This window comes from Squalius cephalus, assembly GCF_949319135.1.
Source record: "Squalius cephalus genome assembly, chromosome: 14".
NCBI classification, from domain to species: domain Eukaryota; kingdom Metazoa; phylum Chordata; class Actinopteri; order Cypriniformes; family Leuciscidae; genus Squalius; species Squalius cephalus.
Window position 1 is genome coordinate 36,559,942 of NC_137135.1, and position 25,482 is coordinate 36,585,423.

The window sequence follows — 25,482 nt, forward strand, 5'->3', positions numbered from 1 at the left end:
CGGAGTCTCGTGCTCGCGAGTGTCGGTTTGCGGGAGGAGCTCAACAGAACAAACCGACACACAACCCGAGTGGAAAATGTGAACGGAAGACTCGGGATTGGAAATAACGACAGAAAACCGGTGTAAGAGTGTTCATATGTGGATGAGATATGATATCTGAGAGGACCTACGCGCTAAAGGTGAGATATTTATTAGATATTTATCCGAAGTTCCACTCAGAGTCACCGCGTCTGCACTGAACGCGAGTGACGCGACGCGACAAATTAGAACGCTCCCATCATGAACAACGCGACGCTTGCCGTGCCGACAGGAGGGTTCTGTTGTTTGATGCGTCGCGTCGCTCGCGTTTAGACAGTCAACGGGCAGTTTCAGTCAGAATAGCCGTTAAAATAACCGACGCTATCCAACCGAATGTTTTTAAATAAGAAAATCAATGTCTAATGGAGGGAGACTGGGACCCGTGTAATGTGTGTGTGTGTGTGTGTTCAGAGTCTTTGTCACCCGGGACGGGCGGAGCTCGGGTTTGGTGTGTGTGTGTGTGACCCGTTACTGTAACGTTAGATAGCTGGTTTCTGAACGGGTTTGTTTTGATGGGCGTTTAAAGATCCGTTTGCGCTCAGATTCGGTTTGGCTCTGACAGCCATTTACTATGGTGACCAAAGTTTCCGTTAAAAACAATAGCGACTACAGTATAATTATTCTACCACAGTAAAACCATTGTGATTTACAAGAGATTGGAGGGTTACTTTAAAATGTATTCCGTATTACAGGAAATTACTTCATTAAAAAAAGTATTTAGTAACGTAATCTAAACACCGCGATATGAAAGTAATGTAATCGGATTACTTTTGGATTCCTTAAAGGTCACGTGTGTAAATAAAGAATAGCTGCTGTCTTCATAATGAACGCTAGACATTTGACTCCTCTTTTATGATTTAGGCTATTAGCGTGGTGATTTAGGTTTTGTTGGTTTTATTATTTGGCTACAGTCTTGATTTGTTTTCTATTACAAGACTCTGGCTGTGTGTCAAACCTAGTCAGCATTTTTGGGCCATCATAAGTATCTTTGTGAATCAATAACATCTTTGGGGCATCATATTATGTTATGATATAGGAGATCAAATGTACTAGCTATATTCCAAGTCATCCTTGATATTCCTAAAAATTCTGCTGATTCACGAGTTTGATCCCTCACTGTTTGAGTTGGCTCAATATTTGCATGTTTCAGTGGTTCGTTGCTCTTTTGAATGTTGGCCAGAATGCTTGAGGCATGTGATGAATCTTGAATATGAATATTACGAGTATTGTTGCTCTGTTCACTCTTGTGTCGCTGGATAAACTTGCATGGGTTTTATCCATGGTTTATTGGTTGATAAAAAGTGAAGTATGAATGGACTGGAGAGAGTTATTAATTTTTTTCATTAAAGTCCCCCTGTGGTGAAAATCCAGCTTTTTAAATGTTGTTTATGTGTCTATGTGGTGTTTTTAATCTGCTTAAACCATGTGTAAGTTCATAAGTCGACAGCATTGCTGAGTATTTCCTCCTTAAAACTGCAGTGAACCAAAGACAGTCTCAAAAACACGCTTTGAAATCGCTGGTGTTTCTGACGTCACAAACTACCTTGTAACCAATCAGATCAACGTGTGATCGTCAACCAGTGGATCTCTGAGCTGAGTGAGTGAGTGGAGGCGGGGCTCATTTGCATATTCATAGAACCACGCGTACTAAATGAGGCAAGGGTGTCGAGTTACATTCAAGATTTTTTAAGGCATGAAGAAAAAAACATTTAAATATGTGATTTTGGTGATTAAAGATGAGATTTAAGGGATAAAATGATTGACTACAGGGGGACTTTAATTGTTTATATACATTAATACATTCGGCCGATGCGACTTGCATTGCTTTCAATGCATTTTATAAGTTCATGCATTCTCTTGGGTCTCAAACCCATGGCGTTGCTAGCACCTTGTTTGAGCTGATTGTTCACTAAGAAACGTGTTAAGAAAGTAAACCGATTGACTGTGTTTGTTTCAGGGTGTTTCATCAGCACTATGATGAACTGTCACAGACAGATTTGATGGAGACTTCACTCTATTGGGTCTGAACCGCCCGCAACACTCAACACCGCTATCTTCAGGGTCCAGTTCTGCTTTGGTCCGAGGGAGGAACGCTCACTCAAACTCATCATCATGATGAAGGACGGGTGTCTACGCAGACGCCCTCGCGGGGTTTGAGAACATGCCCAGAACAACCTGAACCATCAGTCCATCTCGACCCGCCGGACTCGGATCATGGCCCAGACCAGCCTGTTGCAGGGCAAGCGCTTCTACTGCCGCGAGTGGGTCTTCCACAAGATCCAGCACTGCCTTCAGGAGAAAACCCACAACCTCAGCGCCCCGGGGTCCTCAGAGCCGCTGGAGCCCGTCAGCGGGCCGGGGAAGAGCGGGTCGTGGGGGGTTCTGCTGGTCGGCGGACCCGGGAGCGGGAAGACGGCTCTGTGTACGGAGTTACTGTGGCCCGGTTCTGTTCACCGCGGGCTTCACCAGCACTGTCTGGGCTTCCACTTCTGCCGGCCCGAGGACTCGGACACGCTGTGTGTGAGCGGGTTCGTTCGCGGACTGGTGGCGCAGATACGCCGGTCCGGACTCGTCCCGGATTACGAGGAGAAAGTGAGGGAACCGGCGGTCCAGAGCGCACTGCAACCGGGAGAATGTGAGAGGAACCCGGCTGAGACGTTCAAGAGGTGAGGAACACGTGCCGTTTAATTTAATATTCTGCAATATTATTGATCTCCTGCATTGACACTATTATATGAGAACTGAACTGAGCTGGACGATGAGCGGATATATATATAAATGAACTAAATTAGTAACTTTTTTAAACAGAAATGAAGCATCACTGAACTGACTGAAGCTGGACTGTGACGCTATTTTCTTCTGGAAACAAACTGTTGTATTATTCTCCTGTTATCTCTGTAAAGCTGCTGTATTGTAAAAAGGTCTATATAAATAAAGGTGACGACATAATCTGTCAGATCACGTTTATTAATGTAGTGCTTTATACAATACAGATACACAGAAGGAAGAGGAGAATAACAGTTACGACTTTATCTTTTGACTTTTGAATAAAGCAGTGGGGTTGGGTTTCGCTTGTTTTAACGATATCGATTCTGCTTATCGATTCCGATTCCTAATTTCAATTCCAATAAGGTAAAAAAACAAAAAAACACTTGGATATCATTCACATTTATTCTTATTGGAAAACATTTAATTGTTTCTGAATATCATGAACAGAAATCAACAGGCTCAAGAACACTCACACAAGGAATGTTTGCCTGTGGTTTAAAAACACCATAGAAGAACAACTAGCCCAACTAATATATCAAGCATTATTAAAGACAATAAACACACAGTGATTAAAAAAGAACTAATTAAAAAGTTTTAATTTTATCTAATTAAAAAGATAAAACTGAACAAAGTGTGTGTGTGAGAGAGAGAGGGAGTGTGTGTGTGTGTGTGTGTGTGTGTGTGTGTGTGTGTGTGTGTGTGTGTGTGAGAGAGGGAGTGTGTGTGTGAGAGAGAGAGACAGGGGGGGAGAGTGTGTGTGTGTGATAGAGGGAGTGTGTGTGTGTGTGTGTGTGTGTGTGTGTGAGAGATGGAGTGTGTGTGTGTGTGTGTGTGAGAGGGAGTGTGTGTGTGTCTGAGAGATGGAGAGAGTGTGTGTGAGTGAGAGGGAGTGTGTGTGTGTGAGAGAGGGAGAGAGTGTGTGTGTGTGAGAGAGAGGGAGAGAGTGTGTGTGTGTGTGTGTGAGTGAGAGGGAGTGTGTGTGTGAGAGAGAGGGAGTGTGTGTGTGTGTGTGTGTGTGTGTGAGAGAGGGAGAGAGTGTGTGTGTGTGTGAGAGAGGGAGAGAGTGTGTGAGTGAGAGGGAGGGAGTGTGTGTGTGTGTGTGTGTGTGTGTGTGTGTGTGTGTGTGTGTGTGAGAGAGAGGGAGAGTGTGTGTGAACTCTTTGGTCACGTGTGTTGATGTGACCGAGTGAAGGTCTCGCCTGAACTCTCTGAACTCTACAGTTCTGCTGAATATGATTGACAGCTCAAGTTGAGTCTGATTTATGAGTCAGCGTTTGATCAGTTCATTCTGATCATTAAAACATTTCTGAAAGAGTCTCTTCTGCTCATCAAAGCTGCATTTATTTGATCAAAAATACAGTAAAATTGTGAAATATATTTACAATTTAAAATATCTGTTCTCTATGTGAATATATAGTAAAGTGTAATTTATTCCTGTGATCAAAGCTGAATGTTCAGCATCATTACTCCAGTCTTCAGAGTCACATGATCCTTCAGAAATCACTCTAATATGATGATTTGATGATCGAGAAACATTTATGATTATTATCAGTTATGAAAACAGTTCATATTTTTATTTTTTTTGAATTCTTTAACAACACTATGAAGACTGATGGCTCTCTATTATAATGATGTTGTAATTACTGAAATAAACGATAGAAGTAGAACTGTTGCACACTCTTTCTCTTCAGTGTGCTGTTGTGTTTGAGTCGTTTAGAGACAGCGGATTGTTTTAATGCAGTTTCAGCCTCTGAGGATCCGGTGCTCACACTGCTGATTACACACACACACACACACACACACACACACACACACACACACACACACACACACACACACACACACACACACACACACACACACACACACCGATCGGGTCTCTGAGAGACTGTGCTCTCACTGCTGATTATACACACACACACACACACACACACACACCGATCGGGTCTCTGAGAGACTGTGCTCTCACTGCTGATTACACACACACACACACACACACCGATCGGGTCTCTGAGAGACTGTGCTCTCACTGCTGATTACGCACACACGCGCACACGCTGCAACACACACACTCGCTCAATCACACACACGCTGCAACACACACACACACACACACACACACACACACACACACACACACACACACACACACACACACACACACACCCTCATTCGCTCACACACACACACACACACACACACACACACTCATTCGCTCTCTCACACACACACACACACACACACTCGCTCACACACGCTGCAACACACACTCACTCACTCGCTCGCTCACTCACACACACACACACACACACATACACTCGCTCACTCATACACACACACACGCTGCAACACACACTCGCTCGCTCACACACACACACTCACACAAACGCTGCAAGACACACTCTCTCACACACACACACACACAGATCAGATGGGTCAGTTTGGACCGAACACTGATCTGGAACCTGAATCGGCTGGTTTACACCAGGACAGTGAATGTGTGTGTGTGTAGAGTGTGTGTGTAGAGTGTGTGTTGAGTGTGTGTGAGTAGAGTGTGTGTGAGTGTGTTGTCGAGTGTGTGTGTGTGTGTAGAGTGTGTGTCGAGGGCTTGAGCTGATGAAGGATGACCGTGCGGATCTCGGTCTCTGAGAGATGACTCAGCAGTTTTACTCGATGCTTCAGACATCATTTACACAGGACACAAACACACACACACACACACACACACACACACACACACACACACACACACACACACACACACACACACACACACACACACACACACTCTTCCTCTGAACAGCTGCTGATGTCAGGGCTCGGTTTGCCTTCGTGAGCAATCATGTCATTGATTCTGATGCGTGAACACTGCGGGGTCGCTTTACTAGTTTGGATTTGATTTAATCGGTGTCTTTTCATTCAGGCATCGGTTTATGATGCACACGTTTGTGTTTTGGATATGCACACATTAGCACATGCCAGTATTAGTCTGTATCAGCATTAGACCGTATCTGATATTAGCATTAGACAGTTTTATTTGCATAGTGCATTTCACAATACAGATCATTTCAAAATCATGATCATGTTTATATCTTAATATCTTATGCCTTATAGTCACATTTAGCAGATTTGTGCAATAATAATATTATTGGAAGATTTGCTGTGTTTATATGACATCACGTGACGTAAACTGATAAACACTATATGTGCAGGTAAAGTTCGATATGCGTATAGTTATCGTATAGTCGCTGTTTTAGTGATGATCTTGTATTGTGTTCATCCTGAGGATTATGAAACCTGTGAGGTTTTGTTTATAACAATTTGCTTTAATGACAAGCCTAATTACTATTTGTTGATGATGTGTGTCACTGATGCAGTGACAGTCTGCTTGTACTTCTCTGCTGTAGTGCATTCTGGGAGATTTCAGGCCATGCACCCACACACACACACATGCACAAACACTCTGTTAGTGTGTGTGACGTGGGCGGAGATCGCAGTTCACAGTGAGACTCAGACTCAGATTCGTGTCGTCTCAAGCGTTCGGTCAGATATTAGAATAGTGAAGCAGAGATGATTATGGTTTAGAGAACGGTGAGATCACACACACATTTAAAGCAAACGAAACTGGACTTTGTGTGATATGACGACAGAAATGGACTGGAATGGAGTAGACAGACTGAAAGCTGATGGAAGAGAGTGCATTATATTTTGAGTCTGTGCTTCTCCTCAAACTGCACTGATCATCCCGTTTATAATCAAACTCGACGTATTTAAATCAGTTTAAAGTGCTTCTTGTGTGCTGTGGACACACAGCTGTCGGAGTGTGTGCTCGCTGGAAAGAGACGCTGTGTAATCGCTAGCTTTGATGTTTCCCAGAAGCAACTTTTGGTCAGAAGTTCCATTGATCTTTGTTGGGAACGACAGAAGTTGCTTTTGGGAAACACACTCCTGTCTGATTATTCAAAGAACTGTGTTATGCACTCACACACTCACTACTTATCCTGTGGCTTGGCAGAAAACACAGGCGGAATCGCACAATACAATCAAAATGAGGGACTGAACTGAAGGAATCATGGGATTAGGCAGATTTTGGATAAATCAAACGTAGGGTTTGTCAATCAAATGGCGATATGTGTGTGAATATTCAACATTTGTCAATGAATGTCAACATTTCAGCATCTCATCTGAGAAAGCAAAATCAAAGATCTCACTGCAACCCGCCAAAATAAAAGTCCGGTTTAACTTGGAGAAATTGTGACAGAAATTACATATTACTATAGTAAAGCAGAAGTAATAAAGTAATATTTAAAAAAAAAAAAAAATGTTCATCCATGTTTTTATTTAAACTGTAAACTTTTGTAGTGCAGCACAAAACAATTAATTGCTAAATTTGACAGCATTTTAAAAGATTGTGTAAATTGTTAGTTTTGTTTTCGATAATAAATTAAAAAAATTAAAGCAAACTTTCTGAATTAATAAAACATTTCATAGGGTCCTATTATTGTTAAAATTGAAATGTAAAGTGCTTAATAATTTAATAAATGTTTATAAAAATGTAATAAAAGTTTTATGAATTCAATTGATTAGATGTACTTTTTCTTTATTACATTTTTATTGAACCATTAAAACGGAATCCAGATCAATTAAAACTTGAAAACATTGAATTTAATTTTTCATAACTGAACCGTTGAATCACTCTGACAATTGACTTGCTGAGACTTTTAAACTCCTTTGGAAAAATGGTACTTAAAAAACATTAAATGTTACAGAGAATATGTGATGAATATTTGTTCACCTGTGTGTGTGTGTGTGTCAGGTGTGTGTTGCTGCCGCTGCTGAGCTGCAAGGCTCCTGCTCAGGCTCTGCTGGTGCTGGTGGACTCGGTGGACGAGGGCTGTCTGACCCGAGACCGAGAGCAGAAAACATCCGAGAACATCGCTGAGCTTCTGGCGGCCCATCACGAGCTCTTCCCGCCGTGGCTCCTGCTAATCTGCTCCGCACGCCGGCAGAACAAACACATCACCAAACTCTTCACAGGTGACCAGCTCTCACCACGCTTCTATTCAGCTGTTCCTTTTTATTATTGACGATTATACGAGACATGATTGATTTCAGGAAGTGATTCTGTATCTTTCAACATTCCTTCTGATGTTCATCATGTTTGTTTGCTGCTGTAACCAGTAGTGAAGAGGAACAGATGATCGCTTCAAAAACACATTTAAAAGCTGAGATATGTTTCTAAGCACAGCAATTATTGTGATTATTGTTTGGCAGGAGCTACAAAAGATGTTTAGAGAATTTCTGAAAACTGCACAGACTAAAAGTTTGATTTATGAATCAATATTGGTTCATCAAAATGAGAATTGATTCAAATCGAGAAATTAATATTTTCCACCCAGTCCTTTCCTTAAAAATTTAACATAATGGGTTACTTTGTTTTTCAGGATAAATACAATTAGGGATGCACCGAAATTTCCAAAAATGGCCTTTCTGAAAGAGAAAAAAGGTGATATTGATATAATGATCTTTAATATTATTTTAATATAGGGCTATATTTTCTGTCCAGCTGTTGTGTTACTATAAAAAAATGTTTTTTGGCTTGTAGTTTTTTAATTCAGATTCAGTAAAATTATTGCATTTAATTTAAAAGTCTAATAACAATACAATTAACAATAAATTTGAAATAAAAAAAAGAATAATTATTTTTTTTAAAGTTATTTTCAGTTTTGGTTTTCGGCCAAGTGCATCCAGAGTTTTAATTTCAGTGCATCCCTAAATACAATCTTGTAATGTGTTAATTTTAATAATAATAATAAGTCCCAGCGCTCTGAAGGAAAGTGCAGTTGTTGTGTGTTCAGACTGGATGAGTTTCTCAGCGCCTGCTGCAGGAAATCAGCTCCAGATGTGTTGAATATTTCTAATGAGCAGAAAGACAGTGAGTGAGTGTGTGTGTGTGAGTGTGTGTGTGTGTGTGTGTGTGTGTGTGTGTGAGGACAGATAAACGCTGCTGCTTGTTTTGGCCGTATGGATTCTGTCTCATAACCGTCTGAAACAAAATCCCTCATTGACAGAGTTTGTTAAATCTGTCCTGTGACTTTCTCACTCTGACGTTTCTTCACTTTTTTGTACATTTTTACACTTTTGTGGCATTTTTTTATTTTTAGAAAGAGATTTATATATACGTTTTTTGTTTTTGATATATTTTTTATATTATATTAATATAAAATATTTTGCCATGACAATAAATACAGAATCTGGCATGGCACTACAACTGAACTGTGTGTAGAGGACACGATTACGCACTAAAAGGTGAACTGACAATCTGTGTGTTTGTGGATGAGATATTTACATGTGGCATTGATGCATAAATGTGGCTCATTATTATATAATTAAATGTTAATGTGCTCAAGGTTGTGATGTCAGATTCTGGGACGAGACGTTTTTGCAGTTTTGTTTCAGTAAATGCTCTTTATTGTTCTGTAGTTTTGAAAGTTGCATGTTTTATATACGTTTATGCACGTTCATAATGTTTGCAAACCACAAGCTATATAATTGCACAAGCACACATTAGTGTTGTGATATTCAGTCAGTTCATGTTGCTTTGTGTTTGTGATGCTGAGATACTGTGACATCATGTGAGAAGAATTATTTAGGGTTTTCTTGTTTGTTATATTTGTGAACAGGAGTGTGTGTGTGTGTGTGTGTGTGTGTGTGTGTGTGTGTGTGTGTGTGTGTGTCTTAGCACAGGAACAGGTGGCAGGTTTTCAGAATCCAGGTTTAACGGTAGTAAAAATACACTCTGTCTGTGTGTGTGTGTGTGTGTGTGTGTGTGTGTGTGTGTGTGTGTGTGTGTGTGTGTGGCGGCACACAGTAAACATCAGAGACCAGTAAACACTGACCTCAGACCAGAAGATCAACTGAAAGCCTGAAGTGGTTCGTGTTCAGCATTAAAATCAGACGCATTAAACCACAGAGTATGAACACCAGCATCGCAGCAGAATTCACTCTTCATTTTCTGAATAAACATTCATGATCGTCCACTAATGTAAGGCTGTTAATATTAGCTAGAAACATCTCAGCGTATCCAATCAGAACTACTTCCTGGATGAAATCGGCAGATTTTAAATTTCAAATGAGCTTTATTAGCATGACTGTATCACAATGTTGCAAAAGCATTAATAAAATAAAATAATAAAACAAACAAAACACATATGTATAGCCTAGATCATGTCATATTTAACATGGTAAACAAATAGCCTACAATCTATCTTAATAAATGAATGAATAAAGCGGGTCTCTAGAGAGTCTCTGACGTGATTGGCTAACACATATTGAGATGTTCAGAGTCAGCGCTAGAGATGCACCTGCACTTTCGACATGCGCACACTTATTCATTAACACATTTGACCGTTAGCAGTGTTTGGGTGTGAGGGGCCGACCTCTGTGACCTCTGTGCTGTTCCCATGGCCACGGGGCTCGGGGGTCAAAGGTTAATCTGTGGGAAATAGTGCAGAACCGTCATATGAGTTGCTCTGCTGCCGGTTTAAACGAGTTTGAAGTAGGGTTGTGCGATGTTGACAAAAAATAATGTCGATTTTCTGTGGTTTTGTCGATTACTGAGTGTGTTTTTGAGCTGGTTTGTGTGTTTTTGAGCTGGTTTGTGTGTTTTTGTGCTGGTTTGTGTGTTTTTGTGCTGGTTTGTGTGTGTTTTTGAGCTGGTTTGTGTGTTTTTGTGCTGGTTTGTGTGTTTTTGTGCTGGTTTGTGTGTTTTTGTGCTGGTTTGTGTGTGTTTTTGAGCTGGTTTGTGTGTTTTTGTGCTGGTTTGTGTGTTTTTGAGCTGGTTTGTGTTTTTGTGCTGGTTTGTGTGTGTTTTTGTGTTGGTTTGTGTGTTTTTGTGCTGGTTTGTGTGTGTTTTTGAGCTGGTTTGTGTGTTTTTGTGCTGGTTTGTGTGTTTTTGTGCTGGTTTGTGTGTTTTTGTGCTGGTTTGTGTGTGTTTTGAGCTGGTTTGTGTGTTTTTGTGCTGGTTTGTGTGTTTTTGTGCTGGTTTGTGTGTGTTTTTGAGCTGGTTTTTGTGCTGGTTTGTGTGTTTTTGTGCTGGTTTGTGTGTGTTTTTGAGCTGTTTGTGTGTTTTTGTGCTGGTTTGTGTGTTTTTGTGCTGGTTTGTGTGTTTTTGTGCTGGTTTGTGTGTGTTTTTGAGCTGGTTTGTGTGTTTTTGTGCTGGTTTGTGTGTTTTTGTGCTGGTTTGTGTGTTTTTGTGCTGGTTTGTGTGTGTTTTGAGCTGGTTTGTGTGTTTTTGTGCTGGTTTTTGTGCTGGTTTGTGTGTTTTTGTGTTGGTTTGTGTGTTTTTGTGCTGGTTTGTGTGTGTTTTTGTGCTGGTTTGTGTGTTTTTGTGCTGGTTTGTGTGTTTTTGTGCTGGTTTGTGTGTGTTTTGAGCTGGTTTGTGTGTTTTTGTGCTGGTTTAGGCCCATTTTTGACAGCTGATTCCTGAGGATTTTCGTATTCTTCATATGCTGATCAGTTCACAGAGCGCAATATTAAGTAATATTAATGTCCTGAAACATGAGTGAAAGTCTTGTATATACTGAAAATATTTATGTGCATTTGAGCTCCTGCTTCACACTGACTGAAAGATCAGGAAGTGTGTGTGTCGCTGTCTTTCCTGCAAACATCCCGTACCTTGAGCTGTCATCGCACAGAGGAGAATCCTGTCTCCTGATTGGCTGATCTCTTTTTTTCTGTTTTCGGCAGCACTTTTTATATTGTTTGTCCTGGCTGAAGCACTTTTGTTTCAATCTATAAGAATAATATAATCAGCCTATGTTATTGTTTAGAGTTAAATATATTAAAGTGGAGATTCTTGTTTATTTGACGGTGATTTCACATTTCTTGTTTGTATGAAGGCTAAATTCAAATAAAAGATGAACATTAATTTTATAATAATTAAAAATGTATTTGATTATATTTATAATAATTTGAAAGCGTCTTCTTTATTACTGATGATAGAGCTTCACTTGTGTTGAACACACAACAGTAAAATCATGCAATGAGAAATTGTGTAGAATAAGTAAAGTTAAAGTGCCCTATATTATGCTTTTTCATGCAGTGTGTATTAAAGCTGTTTGTGAATGTAAAAATGCAGATAAATGTCGTTTTTCTCGCCTAAATGAAAGAATCGATTCTGACCTGAAACGAGTCGTCAGTAATTCAGTCTCACTTCCTATGTAGGTTTGTCACTAATTAGCATAATGCCAGCCTGTGGTCTTGATTGGCTGAGCAGCGTCTCTTAGCTCCGCCCTCAAACACTGTAGTGTATCTGAGACTGGAAGAGTTTGGTTTAGGGATGCAAATTATCGATTAATTCATTAATCATTAATTGATTGACCTTATCGATCGATTAACGATTAACTGATAAGCGGCTATTTTCCTGAGAATGTACATTTCTCACGGTATCAATAGTGTCTTTAACATAAAAAGCAAAATATTGCTTATAGGCTACGAATAAAAATGCATGTTATATTGCTCAATTTATGTTTTATTGTAACAGTTATAAGGTACAGATAATGGCATTTATGTAGTTTAACTAAATAAATTATGCACAGAAAATTAAAATACATAAAAAAAAATTGTGCACTGGCTCACCTGTTGCATGTGAAACATTAAGCAACATAAAATACATTTTAAATAAAAATCTACATGGGTAGGCTTAGCCTACAATATTAAGCCTACATATAATAATCTATCTGGTAAACTACTTGAATGAAAAACTTGAAACATTAGCAGCAGCAGCAGCACTTATAAGGTAACAGTAAGATTACTAGACCTGGAAACTTCAAATATAGAACTGAACACAACTTAAATCATCCCTGAGGAAGGTGACTGTAAAATTAGAGGGCGTCCCTCGTTTACACTGTCAGTGAAATGTGACCAAATTCCGATTTTTTGCTCACATGTGACACAGATCCGATGTGTTATGACAGTGTAAACAGGAAAAAAACGCATGCATTCGGACATATCGAGATCGGTTTCAGGCCTCGTTCATATGTGGAAATAAATCGGATGCGACTGTCATGTAAACAGGCAGATCGGATTTTCTGAGGCATGAAGCAACGTCTCCGCGGTTTAATGACGAGAGAAACCCACGCACATCTGCAAAGGGAAGGATGACCCGACGAAACGTTGTGTCGTCGTAGGAGAGGAATGTGGACAAACGTTGACACAACATATTGTTGTACACAACAACATTTCGGACCGACCACTCCTCGTTAAAGCCAATATTTAAAGCCAGTATGCTCCCACCAGTCCTGAGATCTCTCTCACACACAATAACTGAAGCATATGCGCAATGGTGGCACTTTTCGTACTCCTTCGCCTCAAATTTGAAATGCTCCCACACTCCACTCCGTTTTGACCGCCTCATGTTTGGTTTCTTTTTTGCCGCCTCAGGTTTGTGTCAGGTCTCTCGCCGCCCGCGAGAATCTCGTGTCACGTTCGCAATGTTCAATTAGCCGACAATTAATTTAATTTAATCGAGTAAATTCTTGTCGACAATTAATCGATAATCGATTAACCGTTTACATCCCTAGTTTGGTTCGTGTTGTTCGTGTGGAGAAGACGCTGTTTTCTGAGATTGATATGGTAAAACCCACGCCATCATCACTGTTCGTATCACTGAGATCAAGAGCTGAGATTCAGATATGATAATGAGCGTTTGCTTTCTGACCAATCAGAGCAGAGCAGCTCTCAGAGAGGCGGGGCTTAGAGAGCCTGAAGCGTTTCAGACACTGAGAGGAAAGAGCTGAGTTTGACCTTGGATGAATGTGAACCTGTTGTAGGAGACGCCAAAACAACATCAGTAGCCTTTAAAGTAGTTTAATAAGGACACTTTTAAGTAAACTAATATCTATGATATCATGCTATTGCATCCAGTTCAACAATAGAGCAACAGTCTTTCATCTCATCTGCAGCAGAGAACATGTCCGTACATGATTTAGTGTTTGTACATAATGATTTTAGCTCTCTCTCTCTCTCTCTCTCTCTCTCTCTGACTCGACGCACACCAAATGCACACTCACTGCTGAAATTCACTCATTTGGATCAGAACACACACACACACACACTTGATCTTTGAATTGCTTGTGTTCGGGAAGTTTGCTGATTCAAGTGTATTTTTAGGAAACTTTGCTCTCTTTTGGGAAGAGCTCAACTCACATAATTACAAACGCGGCGCAGCAGACGAGCTCATGTGTGGGGCGATCGAGGGCGAGCGGTGTTTCATTCATGCAGAAACCTCACCGCATGTACAGAGAGCAATCAAGAGACACATGTGCGTGGGGTTTAGGGTTTAACATCTGACGGTCACCACGGACTGGAAAGGCCAAATCGACCCCAGATGATCTCAGAAACGTCCTTTTTGATCATTGACTGATCTAATGATAATCTCATTGACTCTTCTTGTCGGCTGTACTTTATTTAATGCAGTTTACAGTTACAGTTGAAGCATAAACTGTTCTCAGGGTCTTAAAGACATGTTATTATTGATTTAACTGCACTGACAGTTTCAAATTAGAACGACATTGTAACTCGATTGAGCTGAATAATGACTCTAACTTTGCAACATTGTTATTGAAGTAAATTGAATCAGCATTGATATGAGCTGGAGAATGACACCATTGTCTTCTGTAGAGCTAAATATTGCATTTGTTTCATAGTTGATGAACTTTGTTTCTCCTAACATGCTTCAGGAGAATAAAAACAATATCTTTAGAGCATAATTTGAGACATTATTGAAACTCATGTGAGATTAAAGAGGTTTTTTTTGTTTCCCTGGAGAAACATCTGAGAAGCTGGAGCAAAAGTTTGATCTCAATGCAGACAATGTGGAACCGTTGATCTCATTTGACAGGGTTCATACAAGGTGCTTAAAGTGATTGAATTTGACGTTTTGAAATTCAAGTCCTGGAAAACCCTTGAAAACGGCCATATTTATGAAAAGGCTTGAATTATTGAAAGACAATATATGTGAAATTAGTGTTTAATATTATTGATCAAACAATCTTTTCACACAAAATCAACACTGTAACCCGTCTGATCTAGCAAGAGCCATTTCACATGGCTATGCGTGTGATATTGCTCATATAAATATACAAGTATATGATCCATCTTTCATTCTTCAGGTCAATCATATATTCATGGGAGGAAAAAAAAATCAGTTTTAATAAGGAAAGCGATATCTTTGTCATAGGATCCTTTCAATGGTTAAAGTTACTGTTTGTGTTGCACTTTATTTGTACCATTTTGTTTTGTTTTTGTTTATCTATTTATCTTTTTTTAGAATTTTAAAGATAACTAAGATATTGTTTGATAAGAGATCTCTGATTGTAATTAGTGCTTGAAAAGTCCTGGAATTTCATTCGACAGTGTCTGTCCGAACCCTGATTTGATTTCCTCCGGGAACTCGCGCTGTATCTCTATTATGTGCATATGACGGTTCACACACCCAAGTGCTGCTCACAATGGCCACTCCTTATGCAAGCACACCTGTCTGTGGTTCTGTCGTATGATTGATTGAATTCATTTATGCTTGAAGATCCAGTTTCGTCTCTAAGCGCCTGCAGCATCTCCCGAGCCTCGGTGTGAATATAACAGCAGCGTGTCTGTTCATCAGCAGGTGTCGGAGAGCTTCTGACCTGCCGTCCACAGGGGACAAAACACACTGAACTCTGTGTGAACGGATAAATGCATTTATTATGTAAAATTAACGCATTATGACAGGACAAAACATCTGATATGTTCAAATAGATCTGCATTAGCTACAGCAATAATCTCTCACTGTGCTTGTCTGGAAACACTTTTTGTTTATTGCTTGTAATGCATTTCTATGTTCCCTTTTACTATCGTACATTTGCTTGGATGTTTTCAGGCTATATTTAGTTACAGGTTCTTAATTAGCGGTGTAACAATATATCATGTCACTACATATTGTTGCATTTTAGTATTGCAATATATTTTGTACCCAAAATTAAGAAACCCAGGAGGTCACACATTTGAGCTTCCATTTTTATTAATTCTTATTAAACGTTATTTAATAAAATACAATATTTAAAACTTTTTGAATGTGTGTAGTCATAGACTGTAAATATGTGTCTAACATAATTTAATATTTGTACCTAAGTTGAACAATAAATATTTCTATTCCTGTCACCATTGCCCCGTACATGGAGGAGAAACCCAAATCAGAGCCTATTCAAGTCCAATCCTGATTTCATTGTTCAGTACTTTTTGTTAACTGTTTACCATATAAATAATTTTAACTCCATTTTAACTCAATTTTGTTCAAAGTATTGTGAGATTAGTGTATCATGAGATGGTGTATCAAGCCGAATTGTGACATTTGCATTGTTGCACACCTAATACTTAACATACAATTTGATTTATTATTATTTTGTCATTATTTAAAAAAGTACTTTTAAGTAAATGAATATAAATGCAGAAATAAATGTGATATTCAAAGTCGCAAAACTAATGAATTAATCCTAAAAAATAAATAAAAATCAATATATTTGGATAGAACTGGATAGTGATTTCCGTAATCAGATTGTGAGGTGCCGAAGCAACATTGAAATATAGCAATCAATTCATACATATATATATATGCAGTATAGTATTATTGTATTGATTGTATAAAGTATTAATAATAAATAATAAGAAGAATCTGTCGCAGAACCACCTTTTCTTCTGTGGAAACCAGGATCCGGTGCCCGATCTGACAGCGCAGGGCTTCATGTGTTTGGTAGGATGCTGAAAAGATAAAGATAGAGGTGCTATATAAAACATTTTTTAGAAGACAAAACGAGGCTAAATCTTGGATATGTTCTGAACTCTTGAAATGGCTCCAGTGTTTACTAGATAGACAGTAATTTGTTATCCGTATTCTAAACCCTGTGAACTCTTTAACCGGTGGCAGTTTTCCAAACCCAACAACCTACTTAAATAGACGAGTTAGTTACATGCAGGCCCGCTGGCCAAATAACATATTTGGGTCATCTATTCCACTGCCCCACTTTTAGTCCCCATACAAGGCCCCTTCCTCTTCCAGCCTTTCTATTTCCTTCATCTGGAGTCGCACGAGCTCAAGGCATGGAGACGGTTGTGTGTTTATAATGGCAGGGTGAAGGTCTGGGTCAGTTAGTCCACTAATGATAAAGACAAACCTCAGCCGGGCCGGGGCTCAGAGCGGGAACATGGGTTGTAACCTGCATTTGACTAGCCTGGTTATTGTGAAAGGTAAACTGGATCTAAATGTTATGAAATAACTGGATATTGAAAGCCAGTGGTATGAAGGAGAAGAAGAAGAAGAAAGGATGGCATGGAAGGCGGGATGAATGTCCACAGGTGTGCCTCTGTTGTCATTCAGGCTCCGGTTTAAATTTCACACAGGTTTTATTTGGGAAACCTCAGCTGTTGACGGCAGCCTCGGGCCTTAAGCACCAAAGACAAAGAAAATAACTCCTGAGCCCTTTCAGAAAGATGGACGTTATATAATCTCATTCAAAGGGGTTTTGTGAACTTTTCAAACACTAAGGGACTGGCCAGGAAAGATGTAATCTGTATTCTGTTTTTTTTTTGTGTATGTTTGTCTGAAACAGTTTTCTGGGGCTTGTCTTGAAGTATATTGTATTTACTTGTTGTAAACACACTCCTTTCAGAGAGGAGGAAGGCCTGTTTTTATCCTCTTTCCCATAGAAAATAGACACGTATAGATTGCATGAGTGAGTGACCAATCAAATTACATGGAAAAAAATGTTTAGCTGCTCTCCCACCAGTAGGGCTAAGACGTATGTGAACGACCTTAGAGGAGTTAATGTTTTTTCCTTTTCCTTTGACCTCTTGAGTCCATGGGAACTGTAAATAAAAACTTTGCATACAATTCTTGATCTGCCCTTCGGGCCCTTGTTAAACAGGCATGCCGACCCAGATAAAACTATGGAATTTGCACTTATCTGAAGCAGAATGCCTAAGCTGTTGACATCTGTTGGCATAAGAGCTTGTTTGTAAAACTCTTAAGTTCTGCCTTGTTTTATTCTGCAAAATCTCTTTACAGTTTACGTGCAACTCTTGTTGCGGACCTCAAACTGTGTGAAGTTGCAGATGTGACCTAGTTCTGCCACAGGAATCATTACACTTCTTGTTTTATTTTCTAGAGAAAACAAAGCAAATTCCACTCATCTTTTCTGCAGGAAAAGTCACTTCTGGCCTTTTAGTTTTGTATATTTTGCAAGGTGATGAAGGTGTGTGTGTGTGTATGTGTGTGTATGTGTGTGTATGTGTGTGTCTGTGTGTGTCTGTGTGTGTCTGTGTGTGTGTGTGAAAAGAACGTTTGCATTCCTCTTGTGGTATCTGCAAGATGTTTTCCATTTAAAAAAATGCATTTTGTTTTATATTTAGTATTGGCCTGATGAGGCTATTTGCCATAACAGATATTTACATATATTCCACAAGGCAAAATAATAGTTGAATTGACATAATCATCTTGTTTTTTGTTTTGTTTTTGTTTTTTTGATGGTGTGGATCAATGACTGTTTGTATGTTTTGTCATAGTTGTGAGTCGATGCTTTGTCCTGAGTTGTGAAGCTGCCCACTATTCTTTAAAAAAAAAAAATCCTCATGCATGTTCCTTTGGTTTTCTACATATTTGAGCATTTCACATTGAGGACAAATGAGGGACACAAAAATAAACTTTTTACAATTGGTGCAAACATTTATTGATTCTCAAGAAGACACTAGGAACCAAGCAGATGGAAACTTTTGTAAACAGGATGATTAATTTAAAATGTGTATTGTCTTGTGGGAACTATACATATAGGTATCTTAGCTTCTGAAGGTCTTTTATCTTGTTTATTTGTATATATTCTGCAACTTAGGAGCCAAAAGGGGTATTCAAACTCTATTTTTTAACATATACCTTTTAAGGTTTCAAGGATTTTATTGTCATTCCAAAAACATGGTACATGATCTGGGACGAAATTACTACTGAGGTCCGGTTAAAACCATCTCAAGTAAATAACAGATCAGCAACTCGTAAATAAATAAATACAAATACACAATCGTATCCCGAGGCCAGTTGACCCCACCAGATCAAATATGAAAAGTCAGTGTTATCTGCTCAGAGTCGTGACCCAGTTTTCTAAAACTCTGCTGTTACTTTATCCACAATGTATGTCAAGTTCTCAGGCTGATACTCAAAGCAATCAACAGCTATCAGCTCACTGAGTAATTTATGTGTAAACCTCACCGTGATCAAATGTGACAACTAGCAATGTACAGACTTCAAGCCAAACTAATCGCCCTTTGTCTCTGTCCTCTCTGTAGGATTCCGAAAGATCAGCCTAGATGACCTACGAAAGGCCTACATCGTAAAAGATGTGCAGCAATACATCCTCCACCGGCTAGACCAGGAGGAGGCGCTACGCCAGCACCTCACGAAGGAGACCGCGGAGATGCTGAACCAGCTCCACATCAAGAGCAGCGGCTGCTTCTTGTACCTTGAGCGCGTTCTTGACGGAGTGGTTGAGAACTTCATCATGCTGCGGGAAATTCGAGACATCCCGGGAACACTGAATGGACTTTACCTTTGGCTCTGCCAGAGACTGTTTGTCAGAAAGCAGTTTGCTAAAGTCCAGGCTATCTTGAACGTTATTCTGGCTGCTTGCAGGCCGCTGACTGTCAGGGAGCTCTATCATGCAGTTTGGACTAAAAACATGAGTTTGACGATGGAGGACTTTCAGAAGAAGATGGACATTCTCTCCAAGCTGCTTATTAATGGACTTGGCAGTACTAAGATCTTGTTTCACTACAGCTTTGCCGAATGGCTCCTGGATGTTAAGCACTGCACACAAAAATACCTTTGCAATGCAGCCGAAGGACACAGAATGATGGCAATGAGTTACACGTGCAGAGCAAAGCAGCTTAAACCTCTTGAGGTGCAGGAGTTTGCCTACCACCTGATCAACTCTAACCTGCAGATCGAGCCCTTTAATCTCGCCCTTTGGATGGTGTGGAATGGCACCCCTGCTAAAGACTCCCTGTCCACTTCCATCCCTAAAGAACAGGAGGTGCTTCAACTACTTGTCAAGGCTGGGGCTCACGTTAGCAACGAAGATGACCATGCTTCATGCATTGTGCAACAGGCCTTGGAACGTGAGGACTCTATTCGAACTCTACTAGACAACGGCGCTTCTGTTAATCAGACCGACTCCAACGGGAGAACTCTTTTAGCCAATGCTGCGTACAGCGGGAATCTGGATGTTGTGAACCTTCTTATCTCTAGAAGAGCCAACATGGAGTTGGCAGACAACCATGGACAGACTGCACTTACTCTGTCTGCTAGACAGGGCCACACCAAGGTGGTCAACTGTCTCATCGGGTGTGATGCTAACATTAATCACACGGATCATGATGGCTGGACCGCTCTTAGGTCTGCAGCTTGGGGAGGGCACTCAGAAGTTGTGTCTGCTCTCCTGTATGCAGGAGCTAAAGTGGACTGCGCAGACGCCGACAGCAGAACTGCCCTGAGAGCTGCCGCTTGGGGAGGTCATGAAGATATAGTCCTCAACCTTCTTCAGCATGGAGCCGAAGTCAACAAGGCGGATAATGAAGGACGAACAGCGCTGATCGCTGCCGCATACATGGGCCACAGAGAAATTGTTGAGCATTTGTTGGATCATGGGGCTGAGGTAAACCACGAGGATGTTGATGGAAGGACTGCGCTCTCGGTCGCGGCTCTTTGCGTGCCGGCAAGTAAGGGCCACGGCGCAGTCGTGAGCCTCCTGATCGACCGGGGAGCCGAGGTGGATCACTGCGATAAAGACTGCATGACTCCACTTCTAGTGGCTGCCTACGAAGGCCACGTGGATGTGGTGGATCTGCTTCTAGAAGGAGGAGCGGATGTCGATCATACGGATAACAACGGGAGAACACCTTTGCTTGCTGCGGCGTCTATGGGACACGCTTCTGTTGTCAATACTCTGCTTTTTTGGGGTGCCGCAGTGGACAGTATCGACAGCGAAGGCAGGACTGTGCTTAGCATAGCATCTGCACAGGGGAACGTAGAGGTTGTTCGAACTCTGCTGGACAGAGGACTGGATGAAAACCACAGAGACGACGCAGGCTGGACGCCATTACACATGGCTTCTTTTGAGGGACACAGACAAGTGTGTGATGCTCTCATTGAACAAGGTGCCCGCTGCATAGAGATTGACAATGATGGACGTATCCCTTTGATTCTGTCTTCTCAAGAGGGTCATTATGATTGTGTACATATCTTGGTGGAGAACAAGTCATGTATCGACCAGAGAGGGTATGATGGGAGAAATGCTCTCCGAGTTGCAGCACTAGAGGGACACAGAGACATCGTGGAGTTGTTGCTGAGCCACGGGGCGGATATCGACTTTAAGGATGCAGACGGTCGCCCAACTCTTTACATCCTTGCACTTGAGAATCAGCTGGCAATGGCAGAGTACTTCCTCGAAAATGGCGCCAATGTTGAGGCCAGCGATATGGAAGGGAGAACGGCTTTGCATGTGTCGTGTTGGCAAGGCCACGTAGAGATGGTGAGGTTGCTAATTAACTACCACGCAGATGTAAACTCATGTGATAACGAGAAACGATCTGCTCTCCAGTCGGCAGCTTGGCAGGGTCACATAAAGATCGTTCAGATCTTGATTGAAAACGGCACTGTTGTAGACCACACATGCAACCAGGGTGCGACAGCTCTGGGAATCGCCGCTCAGGAGGGGCACATTGACGCGGTTCAGATTCTTCTAGAACATGGTGCGGATCCTAATCACGCTGATCAATTTGGACGCACAGCCATGAGAGTGGCAGCCAAAGGTGGCCACAGCTCCATAATCAAACTCTTGGAGAAATATGGTGCCTCAAGTCTCAATGGATGTAACCCATCTCCGGTCCACACTATGGAGCAACAAATCCCAGTTTCAGTTGCAGGGAAAGTCCAGTCCCTCACTATAAAGTCTAGCAGCTCTGGAAGCACGGGAGCTGGTGATGTTCATGCCGGGCGAGGACAATCCAACGGACCTGTTCATGCTTTCAGCTCACCGTCAGAGTCTCCAGACTCAACAGTGGACCGGCAGAAGTCCTCCCTCTCCAATAACTCACTCAAAAGTTCAAAGAACTCTTCGCTGAGGACCACCTCGTCCACTGCGACAGCCCAAACTGTCCCCATTGACAGCGTCCATGCCCTTTCTTTCATCGAGCAGATCCAGCAGCATTCGCTGCCTCGCAGTCGTAGTCGACAATCCATCGTTTCTCCCTCCTCAACCACAAGATCCGTCGGCACTCAGCCTGGCTCTCCAACCAGCGAGTTTGACTGGAGCCAGGTGAAGCCAGGCCTCAAGTCCACCAAAGCATCCAAGAACGGCCAAAACTGCTCGAACAAGGGAACATCGAGTGAAAAGAAGAAAAGCAAGAATAGTTCTTATTCACAAGGTCAGGTTCTTGAGTATGAGCTGACTCAGTTTGATAAAAGCCTTGTGCTGAATAAGCCAGTGTCCAGCATTGCAGTTAAAGATCCTCAGTGCAAGATTATAGTGGGCAGATCCAACACTATAGATTCTGTCCAATCGCAGGAGCAGTTTTACATTCAGGCCCAGAGCTGTGCAGAGAAGAAGAGGAACGGCATTATGACCAACCCCAAATACCACCTGCAGGGAAACCAGGTTTTTCTCGGGAGAGTTTCAGTCCCCAGAACCGTTCCCAGCAGGGGCCACCAGGACCTACTGGACAATTACCCAATAGGGGAGACGGAATTAAGCCTGAAACAAGCCTTACAGCTCCAGATTGAAGGATCGGACCCTGGGATAAACTGCAAAAAAGAGACGCCGTTATAAATGGTGAGTACATGATGTTTATAAATTGAGTTTTTGCATGTCAATTGGCCATTTTGTATCTTAAAGCACATTTGTAACTTACATTCACAGTATTATTAAATTGTCATGTAGATTTACAGTGTGTTTTTACATAAAGCTGTAATTCTGTAGTTTTTATAGCATTGTGATGTTTATAAATGATGTGGAGTGTAAAGCTTTTCTCTCTTTTTTTTTTTTTTTTTTTTTTTAAATAAACTTCTGTAAACATCATGTGGCCTCTAAGATAACCATAGTAAAATTATTCATTTATGCATGTTAGTGGTTCTCAAACTATGGTTTGTGTACAGCAAGTCAAATCACCTTTATTTATGTAACGCTGTGCAATTCAGATTGTTTCAAAGCAGCTTTACATTAATGAACAGGAAAATAATGATCAATGATGCTGAAGTCGGGTCAGTGTTGATTCGGTTCAGCTCTGGAGAAAACAGTGATGCCATCATCCAATTCAGTTCAGTTCTCATCCAAAAATGTCAGTGCAGTAAAATCAATAATATTGCTGAATGTTATTGAATATATATTATAAATAACCTGGTCTATGCTGCTAAAAAATCTTACTTGGGCACTTTGATTTGAAGGTGGTACTTGGCCTGAAAAGTTTGAGAACCACTCATATATTTATTGTAAGCATGACAATAACTTCTCAAATCCTGACCTGGGTAGTTTTGATGCTTTTTCAGATGTCTTAATCGTTATTCGTCATTCAGAAAGAGACTGTGCCAAAGTGAACGCTTTCATCCGCAAAAGAACTGAAACCATTTCTCGCATTTCTCTGTGGAACATCTCAAGAAGAAAGGAAAATGAAAGAACTGAAGAGGGGATTGTCGCCCAGCGGTGATGCGAACTAGTACTCGTGCCTGTCGATGCTCCAGCCTTCTTGTGGTGACCACGATGCACACAGACGCTTTTAATTTAATGCATTAATATTTAATAGGCAGTGGATGCACTTTCTTCCTTTGTTTTCCTTTTTTGAAAAAAATCTAAATTGTATTAAGTTTTTTTTTTTTAAGTTTTTTTTTTTTTTTTTGCCTTTTAATGCTTTGTTTATTTTAACTTTAAAAGAAGAAATGTAAATGTTTCTGTTTGTTTTGTCTTGACCTGTACAAGTGCAACTGACAGCAATGTGCCGCCGGTGTGCGTTGTTTCCTCTGACAAATATCACAAACTTTCTGTCATATTCACGTCTGAGTCTCTTAAAGTCTCCATTAGTCATTCGGTGCACTCATAAAATTATGAAACCAGTCTTAGTTTACTCTTCGCACATATTTATTTTGGAGAAAAAGCCTTTTCCATGTGTGCTGTATTGCTATTATCATGGTGCTATGTTTTGGCGTCGCCTGCTATAATTATTTTGTATTATTTTTTTCACAGGCCCGAACCACAAACGTCTTATTCCGTCATTTTAACGCTATATTATATTTGTAGCATTATTGATGCCCTTAAGGAAGAGTAACTCTGGCTTTACCATGCTTCATTATTTAGTCCCTGTGGGACCTGTCTTTGTTTGTTTGTTTGTTTGTTTTCCTCTATTTACATAATTGAATATTTAAACAACTGACGTGTATCGTTAACTACAGAGTTTGGTGCTAAATGCAGAGTTCTCAGCGACTGAAGAAAATGCAACGAGGGTAGTTTCGTTTGTGTGCAGGCGATGTCAGGGACTTCTGATTATAAGGTCAGTGAAAGGTCATTGTGCTTTTTACTCATGCCAAGCAGCAAACCACAGTAATATTGCGATTTCAGGATAGGGTTTTTGAAATGTATACTCCTCAAGCCAAAGTTAAAACCCAGAAAGGATAGAAACAAGGTCTCTGTGGGGGGAGGGAGGACCGGGCGGGTGTGGACTGGATTTCAGACATCTGTTTGCCATGAGAAAGGCCATATTGGGTGTAACTGCATCAGAAAGCTTGTCCTCTGAAGAATTACAGAAAGGCACTTTACTAAGCCTGGGACAAGGACACTTTTTAAGATGAAGATGAACCCTGGACAGTATTCAGAAATCTCAAGCCATCTGTTTTCCTCCTTTTGTTCAGCTGTTTCGGTTCTGAGCCTTGGAGTTCGTTTAAAGAGAAGTTTGATTGTAAATAGCTGACCGTGTACATCGAAAATGTTCACATTTTGAAATTTAATTTCCTGTATTATATTGAGCTGAATTTTCTGACATATTAAAGTGCTTAATAAACATATCTGCTTTTCTGCCAAAGCAAATTCATTCTTGATTTGTGGTGTTTTGGAAGTCGATCATGACTTGTTGTTGTTGCTCATGCTGATTTGAAGCCACAGGCTTGCATTGCAGGAGGGACTCGAGCACCAGCGACGCCCGCAAAACAGATTTGCACCATGGACGTGGACTCTACCAATGTCAAATCTACTTTAAGGCAAGACACTATAGGCAAAACCATTGTCTTTTCATGCAATTTTGCTTCCAAATCCCACTGTAGTCAATCATTTTATCCCTTAAAACTCATCTTTGATCACCAAAATGGCATATTTAAATGTTGAAAAAAAATTGTCTTAAAATATCTTGAATGTAACTCGACACCCTTGCCTCATTTAGTATGCGCGGCTCTATGAATATGCAAATGAGCCCCGCCTCCACTCACTTACTCAGCTCAGAGATCCACTGGTTGACGATCACACGTTGATCTGATTGGTTACAAGGTAGTTTGTGACGTCAGAAACACCAGCGATTTCA

The 25,482-nt window shown here is 40.7% G+C and overlaps 1 protein-coding gene across 1 annotated transcript; it reads left to right on the forward strand.

Moving 5' to 3' along the window:
- Positions 1-24,663, forward strand: ankrd50 (ankyrin repeat domain 50). Its single transcript, XM_079892128.1, has 5 exons — positions 1-179; positions 2,036-2,744; positions 7,664-7,884; positions 19,216-22,754; positions 23,468-24,663. Exons 2-4 carry the CDS (start codon positions 2,293-2,295, stop codon positions 22,749-22,751), a joined length of 4,209 nt encoding a protein of 1,402 aa, XP_079748254.1. The 5' UTR covers positions 1-179; positions 2,036-2,292; the 3' UTR covers positions 22,752-22,754; positions 23,468-24,663.
- Positions 24,664-25,482: the final 819 nt, after the last annotated feature.

What these genes read in the sequence shown, in the direction of transcription:
- ankrd50 (XM_079892128.1), top strand. Translation starts at nt 2,293, where the DNA reads ATGGCCCAGACCAGCCTGTTGCAGGGCAAGCGCTTCTACTGCCGCGAG. An exon ending in CCGGCTGAGACGTTCAAGAG is followed by an intron (nt 2,745 to 7,663) that starts GTGAGGAACACG and finishes TGTGTGTGTCAG; the next exon opens with GTGTGTGTTGCTGCCGCTGC. An exon ending in CATCACCAAACTCTTCACAG is followed by an intron (nt 7,885 to 19,215) that starts GTGACCAGCTCT and finishes TCCTCTCTGTAG; the next exon opens with GATTCCGAAAGATCAGCCTA.